Source organism: Zootoca vivipara, chromosome 4 (genome assembly GCF_963506605.1).
Source record: "Zootoca vivipara chromosome 4, rZooViv1.1, whole genome shotgun sequence".
Classification (NCBI taxonomy): domain Eukaryota; kingdom Metazoa; phylum Chordata; class Lepidosauria; order Squamata; family Lacertidae; genus Zootoca; species Zootoca vivipara.
This window is the reverse complement of record NC_083279.1, coordinates 47,053,049-47,065,079: the sequence shown is the minus strand read 5'-3', so window position 1 is coordinate 47,065,079 and position 12,031 is coordinate 47,053,049. Positions and strand designations below refer to the sequence as shown.

The 12,031-nt window shown below is 40.8% G+C and overlaps 1 protein-coding gene across 2 annotated transcripts in view; it reads left to right on the top strand.

Moving 5' to 3' along the window:
• The window catches only part of AGPAT3 (1-acylglycerol-3-phosphate O-acyltransferase 3), a 69,205-nt gene extending 57,398 nt beyond the window's left edge, over positions 1-11,807 (top strand). For both annotated transcript variants that reach the window (XM_035114791.2, XM_035114788.2), the window contains 5 exons: positions 254-407; positions 1,745-1,847; positions 4,008-4,083; positions 6,107-6,305; positions 8,541-11,807. In XM_035114791.2, the coding sequence (XP_034970682.1) occupies positions 254-407; positions 1,745-1,847; positions 4,008-4,083; positions 6,107-6,305; positions 8,541-8,629 (621 nt within the window). In that variant the 3' untranslated portion in view covers positions 8,630-11,807. The remainder of the gene's footprint in view (positions 1-253; positions 408-1,744; positions 1,848-4,007; positions 4,084-6,106; positions 6,306-8,540) is intronic.
• Positions 11,808-12,031: the final 224 nt, after the last annotated feature.

The following is a 12,031-nucleotide window of genomic DNA, read 5'->3' as shown; positions in this document are numbered from 1 at the left end:
GTTTGGAACCGCAGGTAGGCAGGGTGCTGTTTCCCTTAGGCATATGGTTGGCTACTATGAGAAAAGGCTGCTGGGCTTAGATGGGCCTTTGGCCTGACCCAGCAGGGTCCTTGGTGTCATGCAATCATTCCACTGATGCAGAAGTTTCTGAATCCAGATACTGGTCCCCAGCAAAATCTCCACATGATTTCTTTATTTGAGAAGTAACATTTGGATGTTTCTTCCACCCCTCCCCTCTTGTTCTGTTCCATAGTTTCTTTTGTACTGTGAAGGAACTCGTTTTACAGAGACCAAGCATCGTATCAGTATGGAAGTGGCAGATTCCAAAGGATTGCCTAAACTCAAATACCACCTGCTGCCCAGAACCAAAGGTTTCACAACTGCCGTCCAGTGTCTCAGGGGAACAGGTATCTATTTCCTTGGCCTTCCTTACAGTGTTTGTGGATGTGATTCTTGAGCACATTCATTGCTGTTGGTCCCCAGATTATTATTATTTTCTTCAGTGGAAAATCGGTATTGACTTTAATGTTGACGTTTTAGACCGCTGGATTTTATTTTGTAATTAGTTCTTAATATGTTAATTAGTTCCCCTTTGAATTCAGAGAAATTAATACTGCTACTTAGCACTTCACATTTCTAAAGTGGTGTGCAAACATTGACTAATTAATGCTCCCAGTGTGCATGTGAGGTGTAAGTTTGTGTTATGCCACACAGACAAGGCTGTTAAATAGGACAGATGGCTGGCCAAATACAATTGTGGGTTACAAGTTTTGCTATGTCTTTCCAGACAACAGCATCAAATCTGTTCTGCAGAATCTGGGGAGGTTAGGAAGACATAAAAAGTCACAATGTCCCCTTCCCTACTTAGTGGTGGAAGGTTTAGCACATTATTTTATGTCATTCCTCATCTACATTCCTCTCCCTTCCCAATCTATCCAGGTGTTCTAAAAGTGTGACTGTTTTTTAAAGACTCTGTTGATAAAAGATTATAGAGCTTCCCTTTGCAAATTGAAATAATCTCCCACCTCCACAGCACAACCCAGAGAAGTATAAATGTGATTTAAATCTTGAGGAAATAAAAGAGTGTCTAGCTTCCACTTAAGTGCTTAAATATTATTGATTCAGGAGCACTTATTTACACGTACTTTCCTCTGGATTGTGTTTAATCCATAAGAGCCACTCGAATCTAGGAAAGACAACAGAGTTGAATCTGGATGAAGAACTGCCTTGAGCAAAACACTGCCTTTGATTCATTTCCCTTTTCTGCTAGATGGGAAATATGTTAACATGCATTTCAGCATGCTTGTGAGATTTGGAGAGGTGAAGATACCTTATATTATTATTATTATTATTATTATTATTATTATTATTATTATTATTTCTATATGTGCAATAATTTTTTTATGTGAGTCACATATAGATACCAGTCTTCCTGTATGTATAACTCAGGGTTCTTTCACTTCTGTTGGCTGCAACATGACTAAGATTCACACCCATTAGCTTAACACTAAAGCTGAGTTCAGATTTAATAACCAAACATAGGGTGTTACTCTGACTCATGAGCTCCCTGAATTTTGTGTTGACGTCGTCTGGCCAGTGGAGCATTGTACTTGGGAGAATGATGTGCTTCCAGTCTCAGGAGCCTCACCTTATTTGGAACTCTGTTTGTATGCCTTGTTATAACAATTAAATAAGTTGGATCCTAGAGGTTAAAATAATGGTGACGTCTTCTCGTTTGCAACAGTTTCAGCAGTGTACGATGTAACGTTAAACTTCAGAGGAAACAAGAACCCCTCCTTATTAGGAATCCTCTATGGGAAGAAATACAAAGCTGATATGTGTGTCAGGTGAGCATGGCATGTTTTTGAGAGCTTGGCATGTATTTCAGAATTGTCACAGTGTCCAAATATGGTGATAAGCCTGCCTCCTTTTTCCCATGTTCTTTCACCGCATGGATTTGGGATACTTCAGCTGTTCAAGCTTAGTACGGAAGAGCCTCTTTCCCGCCATTAATATTAGAGAAGATGAAGGCTGTTGCGTGCATCCAGCACAACTACGAATTCTGTAAAAGTAATACTTGGCTCTGCCTGCCATTTCAGCGTCTTCCATATTTGGTTTGACAGACCCATGTGGTCGTGGGAAAGTACATTATGTAAAGCTCCATAAATTCGTACTGCCCTCTCTTAAAGATTAGTGAATTGTATAGTACTGTACAGTCATTCGCGTCTTTTAGATAGCTGAGTCTAATCTGGCTCGAAGTTCTGAGATCCAGTTGCCTGCGCTTTCTCGGCTAGGCCTGCTGTTCAGCCATATAAATAGATGGCCCATCTTCTCTGCCTTTGTTTCGTTCAGTAAAAGACTTGCCAGGAATGCTTTCTGACTGGATCCGCTTCAGGCGTATCTGAAGCAAGTCATTTCTACCCTTGTGAATGGTGATGATGGAGACTTCGTCATCTCTTTGGTGCCCCACAGATATACATGTCATCATGCTTGCCACTGTCTTTGCTTTTTATGGCCCTTGGAAAAGAAGGATTATCTAGTTCAGGGCTGTCAAACAGGAAGCCCTGAAGGATTATGGGGCTTTTGGGGATCCCCAAAGTGGTCCACAGCTCACCTTTAACAAAAATTACTGACCATCTCCAGACATTGCCCCTTGTACAGCTCATGGAATGACATGGCAGTGGCTGCCATTACTTGCCTCTCCCACCATAATTATTTTTTTTTTAAGCAAGCATTTTTACTCACACCGGTACTGTGTTCTGAAAGACATGTGCTTTGGGGCGAGGGGTCATAGTTCAGTAGGAGAGCACATGATTTTGTAGATTTGTAGAGTTGGAAGAGGGGACACGGGTGGCGCTGTGGTCTAAACCATTGAGCCTCTTGGGCTTGCCGATTGGAAGGTCGGTGGTTCAAATCCCCATGACGGGGTGAGCTCCCGTTGCTCGGTCCCAGCTCCTGCCAACGTAGCAGTTTGAAAGCACGCCAAAAAAGTGCAAGTAGATTAATAGGTCCTACTCCGGCGGGAAGGTAAATGGTGTTTCCGTGTGCTCTGGTTTCGCCAGAAGCGGCTTAGTCATGCTGGCCACATGACCCGGAAAAACTGTCTGTGGACATACATCAGCTCCCTCTGCCAGTAAAGCGAGATGAGCACCACAACCAACCCCAGAGTCATTCGTGACTGGACTTAACTGTCAGGGGTCCTTTACCTTTTTTAGAGTTGGAAGGGACCCCGGGGGTCATCTAGTCAAATCCCCTGTGGTGCAAGAATCTCAACTAGACAGATGACCATCCAGTTTCTACTTAAAAACCTGCAAGGAAGGAGCGTCCACCCACCTTTTGTGGGAGTCTGTTCCACTTGCATCCAAAGGCTCCCTGGTGAGATCCTGCTCCAGAGAAGGTGCTCAGAAAGACCCTTGACTGCTGCCAGTCAGAGCCGACAATGCTCAGCTCAACGGACAACTTGTGTCTTATGTTCCCAGCTTCCTCAAGCCAACAAACTAAAACGACATTATTTGTTATACAGCTATAACAGGGGCAGCCAAGCTCCAAAGAATCACAGCCCGTGTGGTTCCTCAACAGAACTCAACAGAATCTCTATTGTCCTTTGTTGTTACTTAAGAGGAGAAGGACCACAGGAATTTATTCATTAACTTCTTCAAGTTCCTGTGGTTATCTGACCCAAGCTTTGGTCACCATTGGCCTGTAGCCTTCATTTGGGTGAAAGAAAGAGAATCATGCCACTATTTTTAAATATATATATATAGCACTTCTCAAAAAACTCACCCATCCATTTTTTTGTACAAAGCAAGAATGTATTCTGGCTGTGGGCCCCCCCCTAGTGGCAAATTCATGGTACGGATGTGACAATACAGGGTTTTCACTTGTATTTGTGTTCATCTAGAGCAGAACACTTAGTATAAGTAGCACAGAAGTTATAATTGTGATGGTCTTTCTTTATTAAATGCTCTTTATTGATTTTTTTTTTAAAAAAACCAAAACAAAACTAGGAGGTTTCCACTAGAAGATATCCCTTTGGATGAAAAGGAAGCAGCAAAGTGGCTCCATAAACTTTACCAGGAAAAGGTAAATCACTTGTCCTGCCTTTAAGATCTTCTGGAATAATATGCTAACTGAATGAATTCTCAGAGAAGACAGCGTTGTTATATGTGTAAGTGAGCAACTGGATGTGATATGGAAGGTCCTTCATGGAAGATCTCCCATGGTTCTTTTAACATAAACATGTTTTCTACCACGCGAAAAGTGCTTTGACGTTTGTCCACATTCGTACCTCAAGATAAAGGTGCACAAAGCTGAATGTATATACAGTACTCACTGTTAGACCATGCTGATGGAGAAATGTTGCTTCCTCCACAAATGGGGCCCCAATCCTGTCTTTTCTGTATCATGTGAGTTGTACTGACCAATGGGGTTTCACAGTAGCAAAAATATATATGGGGAAATGGGTATACTAACACTGAACAAAACGTCAGGAATCTGATTTGTTCTAAAGATGATACTTCATTGTATGAGAGAGAATACTAATTCAAGATAAAACTGTAACTTCTGCTAATAAAGGTTCCATTCGGCTGGGTGGCCTGTTTTCCTTCATTTTTCACATTCCATCCCTAAGGCAGCATAGAAATAAAAATCCCACTGAAACCAATGGGGCTGATTTCTTAAGTGTTTTAGAATCTGCCCAAGTCGGATCCTCACCCCCACCAGATAAAGGGTTTGAGGGGTCTGTGCTAATCTGATCTGCAAACTATGGTTTACCAGCGGCACTCTGCATTCTTATTTGCTTCTTTACGCTGCCCTTGTCAGTGGAAATGGAAATAGTTGGAGATTAATTACCATGTATTGTATATAGCACTAGGGACCCAGGTGGCGCTGTGGTTAAACCACTGAGCCTAGGGCTTGCTGATCAGAAGGTCGGTGGTTCGAATCCCTGTGACGGGGTGAGCTCCCGTTGCTTGGTCCCAGCTCCTGCCAACCTAGCAGTTCGAAAGCACGTCAAAATGCAAGTAGATAAATAGGAACCGCTACAGCGGGAAGGTAAACGGCGTTTCCATGTGCTGCTCTGGTTTGCCAGAAGTGGCTTTGTCATGCTGGCCACATGACCTGGAAGCTATACGCTGGCTCCCTCGGCCAATAATGCGAGATGAGCGCGCAACCCCAGAGTCGGTCACGACTGGACCTAATGGTCAGGGGTCCCTTTACCTTTACCTATTGTATATAGCAGTTAAATAAGTGGGGAAAATAAAAGGTAACCTGATACAGTTACAGCTCATTTGATGCAGCTCCCCTTAGGGGAATAATAAGTTTAAACAGAAGATGGTTTTACACGGTAACAGCAACTTTCATATAAGGGATTGGTGCATAATAGACACCGAAGGAGAAGCCTCAAGAATGGAAGCACATGAGCCTGAGGCTTGTATGGGCTCATGCAGTTCTAAAACCAAGGTTTTGGGTTACATGCAAATGCAGCCTAAGTTTACTACCTTCTAACTTTCTGCAACTGATTGTGTGAATGGAGCCCTGAATGCTCAGGGCTGCCTGAGAATAACTTGGGTTTATCCATTGCCACATACTTCTAAGGAGAAGTTGTGTTTTGTTTAAGCAGTAGCCGTAACACTTGATGGGATTAACAGTAGTTTCAGGTTAACACTTCATGACTAGGTTACATGAATAATGTAAAGTGTGACATTGACACACCTTTCAGCTTCCTGGGAGACTGTATTTTATTTATATATTTTTTCCCTTACCATATCCTGCCATCAGGGAACACATCTTACACATTTTACCATCAGGGGACGCATCTCCTATCCATACAGTGATGGCATGAAGAAGAAGGCACAATGAATATAGAAAGGATTTGGTTGGCAATAGAGTAGCAGAGCCTAAAACTTTAGTTTAGAACACTAAAAAGGTGTTTTTGCTTTTTAAGTAATCATGATGGAATAGAAAATTCAAATTGCTCCTGCAGCAACGAGTACTGGGTCACGGAGACCTGCCTCTGTGACCATATTAAAATGTACAGGCATTGAATGATATGAACGCACCTCTGTGTGTCCCCAAATTTAGAAAGGTTTTTCTTTCTCTCTTCAAGGATGCTTTACAAGAGAAGTATAATCAAGAGGGTACATTTCCTGGAGAGCAAATCAAACCTCCCAGAAGACCATGGACTCTCCTCAACTTCCTCTTCTGGGCCACCATTGTCCTGTCTCCTCTTTTCAAATTTGGTTTTGGCATTTTTGCAAGCGGATCTCCTCTCCTGATTATTTCATTCATGGGCTTTGTTGGAGCAGGTAATAAACGCCGAGCTGAATGTGTACATCTGTATCCTGTGATACAGCCAGACGCCGTGGTCATTTGCTCAACTTGTTAGCTGACTTGCAGTGAGGTGGGGAAGGAAGATTGTGTTAGACAAATAAGAACTACATTCATTCATCTATCTATCTATCTATCTATCTGTACTGGAACACAGTGGTTGTTAGACCTAATATTTAGCACTTTGAGAAGTGTACTCGGAATCTTGTCCAAACAGAATGCGTTCCAGGAGTCCGTTCAATTCCCGGAAACGTTAAAAAACCAAGGCGCAGCTTCTGATTGGCTGCAGTAGCATCCTGCAGCCAATCAGAAGCTGTGGAATCCGCTCCGGATGTTCGCCTTCTGAAAATTGTTCAAAAACCGAAACACTCCCAGGTTTCGATCGTTTGAGAGCTGATTTGTTCGGGAGCCAAGGCATTTGAGATCCAAGGTACGACTGTATTTTGATTATCTTTCCCAGTCAAGAGCTCAGGATAGGTTGCAATATACACTTCATTTTCTTTTTACAGTAGCCCTATGAGAAGTTTAGGCTGAGCAACAGTTACTTTCCTAAGACCATCCAGACAAACCTAATACATTAACCCCTGCATCACATAGACACCTACGGTATATATAGTTTTCTCCTTGTACTAAAGCCTGTGCTCTTTTAGGCTGCAATTCTGTTGTTGTTGTTGTTGTATTTCTATATCACCCTTCATCTGAGGATCACTGGGCAGTTTACAGTATAAAAACACAAAAGTGCATAACATAGCAATAAACAAAAACAATGCTACACTCACAGTTTGAATGGATTGTTAAATAGATCTCCACCCCCATCGTTTTGCCCGGACACTGAGGTCCAGTGCTGAGGGCCTTCTGGCAGTTCCCTCACTATGAGAAGCCAGGTTAAAGGGAACCAGGCAGAGGGCCTTCTCGGTAGTGGCACCCGCCCTGTGGAACACCCTCCCACCAGATGTCAAAGAGAAAAACAACTACCAGACTTTTAGAAGACATCTGAAGGCAGCCCTGTTTAGGGAAGCTATTAATGGTTGATAGATAATTGCATTTTAATGTTCTGTTCTGTTGGAAGCCACCCAGAGTGGCTGGGGAAACTCAGCCAGATGGGCGGGGTATAAATAAATAAATTATTATTATTATTATTATTATTATTATTATTATTATTATTATTATTATTATTATACCTGCTCTTGCCTTTTACTCCTTTGAGTCCTCATCAGATGCTTGATCTCTGCACTGGTGTTCTGTGCAGATGTAGCATTTAATGATGCAAAATTCAGGGTCCTAAGGGGCCTGCAGCACTGCAGATGTTGTTGCACTCCCATGCCCATCAGTTCCAGCCATCATGGCCAATGGGAATGATGGGAATTGTAGTCCATCAACTTCTGGTAAGCCACGGGTAGGAACGGGTACCAATTTTGGTTTCTCTCTCTGTCTCATCTTTCCAACCTTAAAGTTAAGTTCTCCACATTTTCACATCAGTTTGCAATTTTAAAAAAATAAAATCTGCAAATGGAGTGCAGTTTTCTCCTAATATACAATATCATACTATGCAATTTTGGCAATACATGCATTTTAATTTTCTTAGTATTTTAATTTCCCATAATATGGTACATTTATGTATGTTGTTTTCACAAAGATAGGCATTCATATGCACAGTTTCCCTTACTGTGTGCATTTTTGTTTACATTACTTGGCTAGAAAATGGCACTGCAAATTTAGAAAGATGTCTGACATTCAGTTTATATATTATTTTGGATATTGCAAAATAATTTGATTCACCTTTAAATACAAACTGAATAAAATTTCTTCCCTATCCCTGGTTGTAGTTTCCCTGTCCCTTTTCGGTTCCTATTGGCTGTGTGTAGATAACTTTAAAACGAGTGAAAACTCAGAAGTGGAGTTTATGGGATGGGGCATGGTAGTGCTGAGTGGGATTCCTAGTAGCTGGGGCTTTAGCATGCTGAGTTGGTCCTTCCTCTTTCTAACAGCTAGGAATTTAGGAGTTTTTTTGGTGTAGAATGAATCAACACAACACACACACATATATATCACACCCACACACGCAGAGAGCCCAGTGTGCATGGGTGTACACACACACATTATGTATATGCACACATTTTGCTACCTTCACTATAGTTTACAGTATATAACAGATCATTAATTGACAAGGAGTGGCATAACTCAGTCATCTCTCTTTCCTTTCTGTTTTAAAGCTTCATTTGGAGTTCGCAGACTGATCGGCGTAACAGAAATAGAGAAAGGCTCCAGCTACGGCAACCAAGAATTCAAGAAAAATAAGTAACTTCACAGATACAGTTCCAAACATATAACAAGACTATGGTATCAAATTAACTTCATTGAAAGAAAGACACTTAGAAAACTTATCTTTTTTTTCTTATTAACTGATAACTACTAATACTTGAGCCAAGACTGAAGAAATTAGAAGATTCAAGAGGAAGAGGAAACAATTGACTACTTACCTGCCCAAGGATCCCTGTGTTCATAAGTTTGGGGAGAAAAAAAAAATATGGGCTAACATTTTATTTTTGGCTTTCTTGTGGGTGGGAGGGGGAACTAATGGGTGTAGCTACATGCATCTTCAGATAACTGGTTTGTCTTTCAAGAGTACAACACTTGCTCGCAAGAGGAGCTACTGAATGTTTCTTCTTGCTAAAACTAATTTAATATTTTCTTATTCATAGCATCTTTTTTAAAACAAACAAACAAGCAAGGCAGCATGAATTGCAGCAAAACACAATCTCCAAGTTAAATAACAGCTGCTCCTTGGGGAGGAAGCAGTTGGGAAAAGCTACTTCATCCTTGCAGATGTTTCATTTTTAGGTTAATATTTGTTCATTTCTGTACACCTGTGGCGTTCCAATGGCAGCAGTACCTGACTGATAAGCACATACTTTGAACAAGGCACTAGAATTAATGTGGTTCCAGGCTTCCCTACTTGACAAACACATTCCTTACCCCTCATGCACTCCCAGCTGAAACAGGGATGTGCTTAGCTCAGTTTCCTACATAGATCTTGGACTTGCTATTTTTTTCTTTAAACAAAACAAAAAGCTTATATGACGGCCCTGAAATTGTTACCAATGTGACTATGGCTGCTCAGTCATTTAATCTTGGCAGTACCACCCCCACTGCAAAAAAAAGATCTGTTCTCAGAATCTCCTGTATAGCTTGTGGTGAAAAACAGCATAAAACAACAGAGGAACCTGGAAAGAAATTATATTCAAAAAGCTACTAATTGTAGTAGATAACACAGGGTTGGTACTGTACCTCTGCAGCCTTCAGCACAGTTACCTGGAAGGAAACTCTAATGATTTTAGGTCAAAATCTCTTCTAGGCAAATGTGTTTAGGGCTGGAATGTCAGTTTGCCTACATTATCACATGATATCGCCAGGTCAACCAGCAATCAGTGAAGCTTTTTTAAAAGGTTCAGACTTTTTGAGGATTTTCTGCTACACATTAGGAGCTACCAGTTTGGTTTCAACAATCTGGCTCTGAAAACACATATAAGAGCTAAATAGAAAGGTTCTTGATGTGGTGGCTGCCCTCCGTCACAATGCATTGAGGTTGCTTCCCTGTGGAAAGCCATTTGTTTGCTTGACACAGCCTTCAAGTCAACCATGTCTTGACTCACAGCATCTCTAGGTTTACTCCATATAACGAATGTTGTAGGTGAATGACTAGTCACAAAGTCTCCCTTCAGATACTGTTTTGTGTGCAGCTGCCTTTAATAGGGTTTTGCAAATTGATTTCTGCGTCACGGAAATATTTGAAAGTATATGGCAGTGGCATATATCATCTTCCAGTCCTGGGACCAAATTTTGCAATCAGATCCACAGCCAGAAAAAAAAAACCCAATAGGAATTAAGCTCTATAAATGGGATTCAAAGCAGAATTGGGCCCCCACTGCTCCTTATGATGTGATAGTAACACACACATCCTCTCATAGCTGGGGGGTAAATGTGTGACATCTTACTTTCCAAATGTTAGCATTTTAAAATTATTCTTCTTCCTCACTTGCAGGAGCTCATTTTGAGAATACTTTTATTTGCAACTTGCCACTCTGAAGTTTGGAAAGATTCTTTGTGGAAATGGCTTATCCTAGCTTTCTCATGCTGATGAATGTTTGCTTAGGGATTTCTACATAGAAGGTTTTTGGAATTGTCGTATGGAGCCATGATCAAAGCAACCAATATCCAAACATGTAGAAAATGGCATGCAAGAGAATGGTTCATGCAGCTAGAACACTGCGCTACCAGTTCCTATTTCTGCAGAGACAAGCCATTTTTCAAATAAAACAGTTGCTTGCCTCTTCAGTGAGGGAAATACTATTGCAGCAAAAGATCGTCATTGGCTTCTTAAGTCACAGCCCACAGTATCCATGAATTTTGCTTTCACCCAGCATAACATTGTACTGTCAGTCCCGGAATCGGTAAGCTACGCTTCCTGAAAGGGAATAAAATCTACCCTGAATGTAAGGGCAGACAACTTATTAACTTCATTGGAAGTTGAACCTGTGCTTCTTGGGGAGAATCCAGCCATGACTATTTTTTACTTAGTAAATATATTCTGCTTTTTGTTTTGTTTTTAAACAGTTATACAGCTAAGCAGAGAGCTTTCTTCTCTGTTATCTAACCCGAGGACTGAACAGGCAGGATTGTGGTTTTTTTTAAAGTACTTGATAAATAACACTTCCTTGTTGGAAAGGTTGTTTTTTTCCCCTCCGTTTAACAGATGCTGTACAATTGCTTTCTGAAGAAGATGTTGAATATATTTTAAATGCACTTAATAACAAAAACAAAGTGGGAAAGTCCCCTGGCTGTGCATTGCTATTGCTTGTGAGCAAGGAGTTCTGTATTGATAGATAAGGCCAGACACTGTAACAGAATTAAGGGGGGCAAGCGGGGGTCGTGCAGGAAGAAACGCTGCAAGGAAACAAAGAGTGTACAGATCTGTTAAAATAGGTGTCCAGCCTCCACTTAGCGCAAATGGCTCCTGCTAAAAGGTATTGGGAGTACTGCATGTACATTATGGAGAGAAAAAGCAGATGTTTTCCTTCTGTTTTGTTTTCATATCATGACATATTGATCATATTTTGTTTTTGAAGACATAGCAAAGTATACATTAATTTGTTTGCAGTTTTAGAAAGACATATCCGTTTTGAAAACTGAAGTGTACAACTGGCACAATCTAGTACATGGCAGCTCATCTTTTTGGCTTAAAATTTTGGTTTGTCTCTTCAAATAGTTTTTTATATAAATATGCAGAGTACGTGTGAGAGAGTATTACTGGAAACAGCAGTAAGTGTGTCTCATGAAGAATATCAAGCAGTTTGGATTGGAACAGTGAGCATAGATTTTATACCTTACACTATTTTCTTCTGGTTTAATAGAACATAGCTTGTATATTTGACTACCAAGCCCTTTGAGAGCAATAATAAACAAAATATATCATGAACTTTTCCTTTTCCTTTTTCTTTTGGTCTTTCTTCATTATTCAATTTTAATCATTATTAGAATGTGGCAGCCCTTTCCCCTTCCTTCCATTGTCAGCACACCATTTGTGTTTTGATGTCTTGGATTAAAATGTAACTTTTAAATGCATAGGCTGGCATCCAAAGACCTGCTTGAGACACATTCAAGAGCTTGAGCATGCCCTGTGAGGTTTGTTTGTTTTCCATTTTAT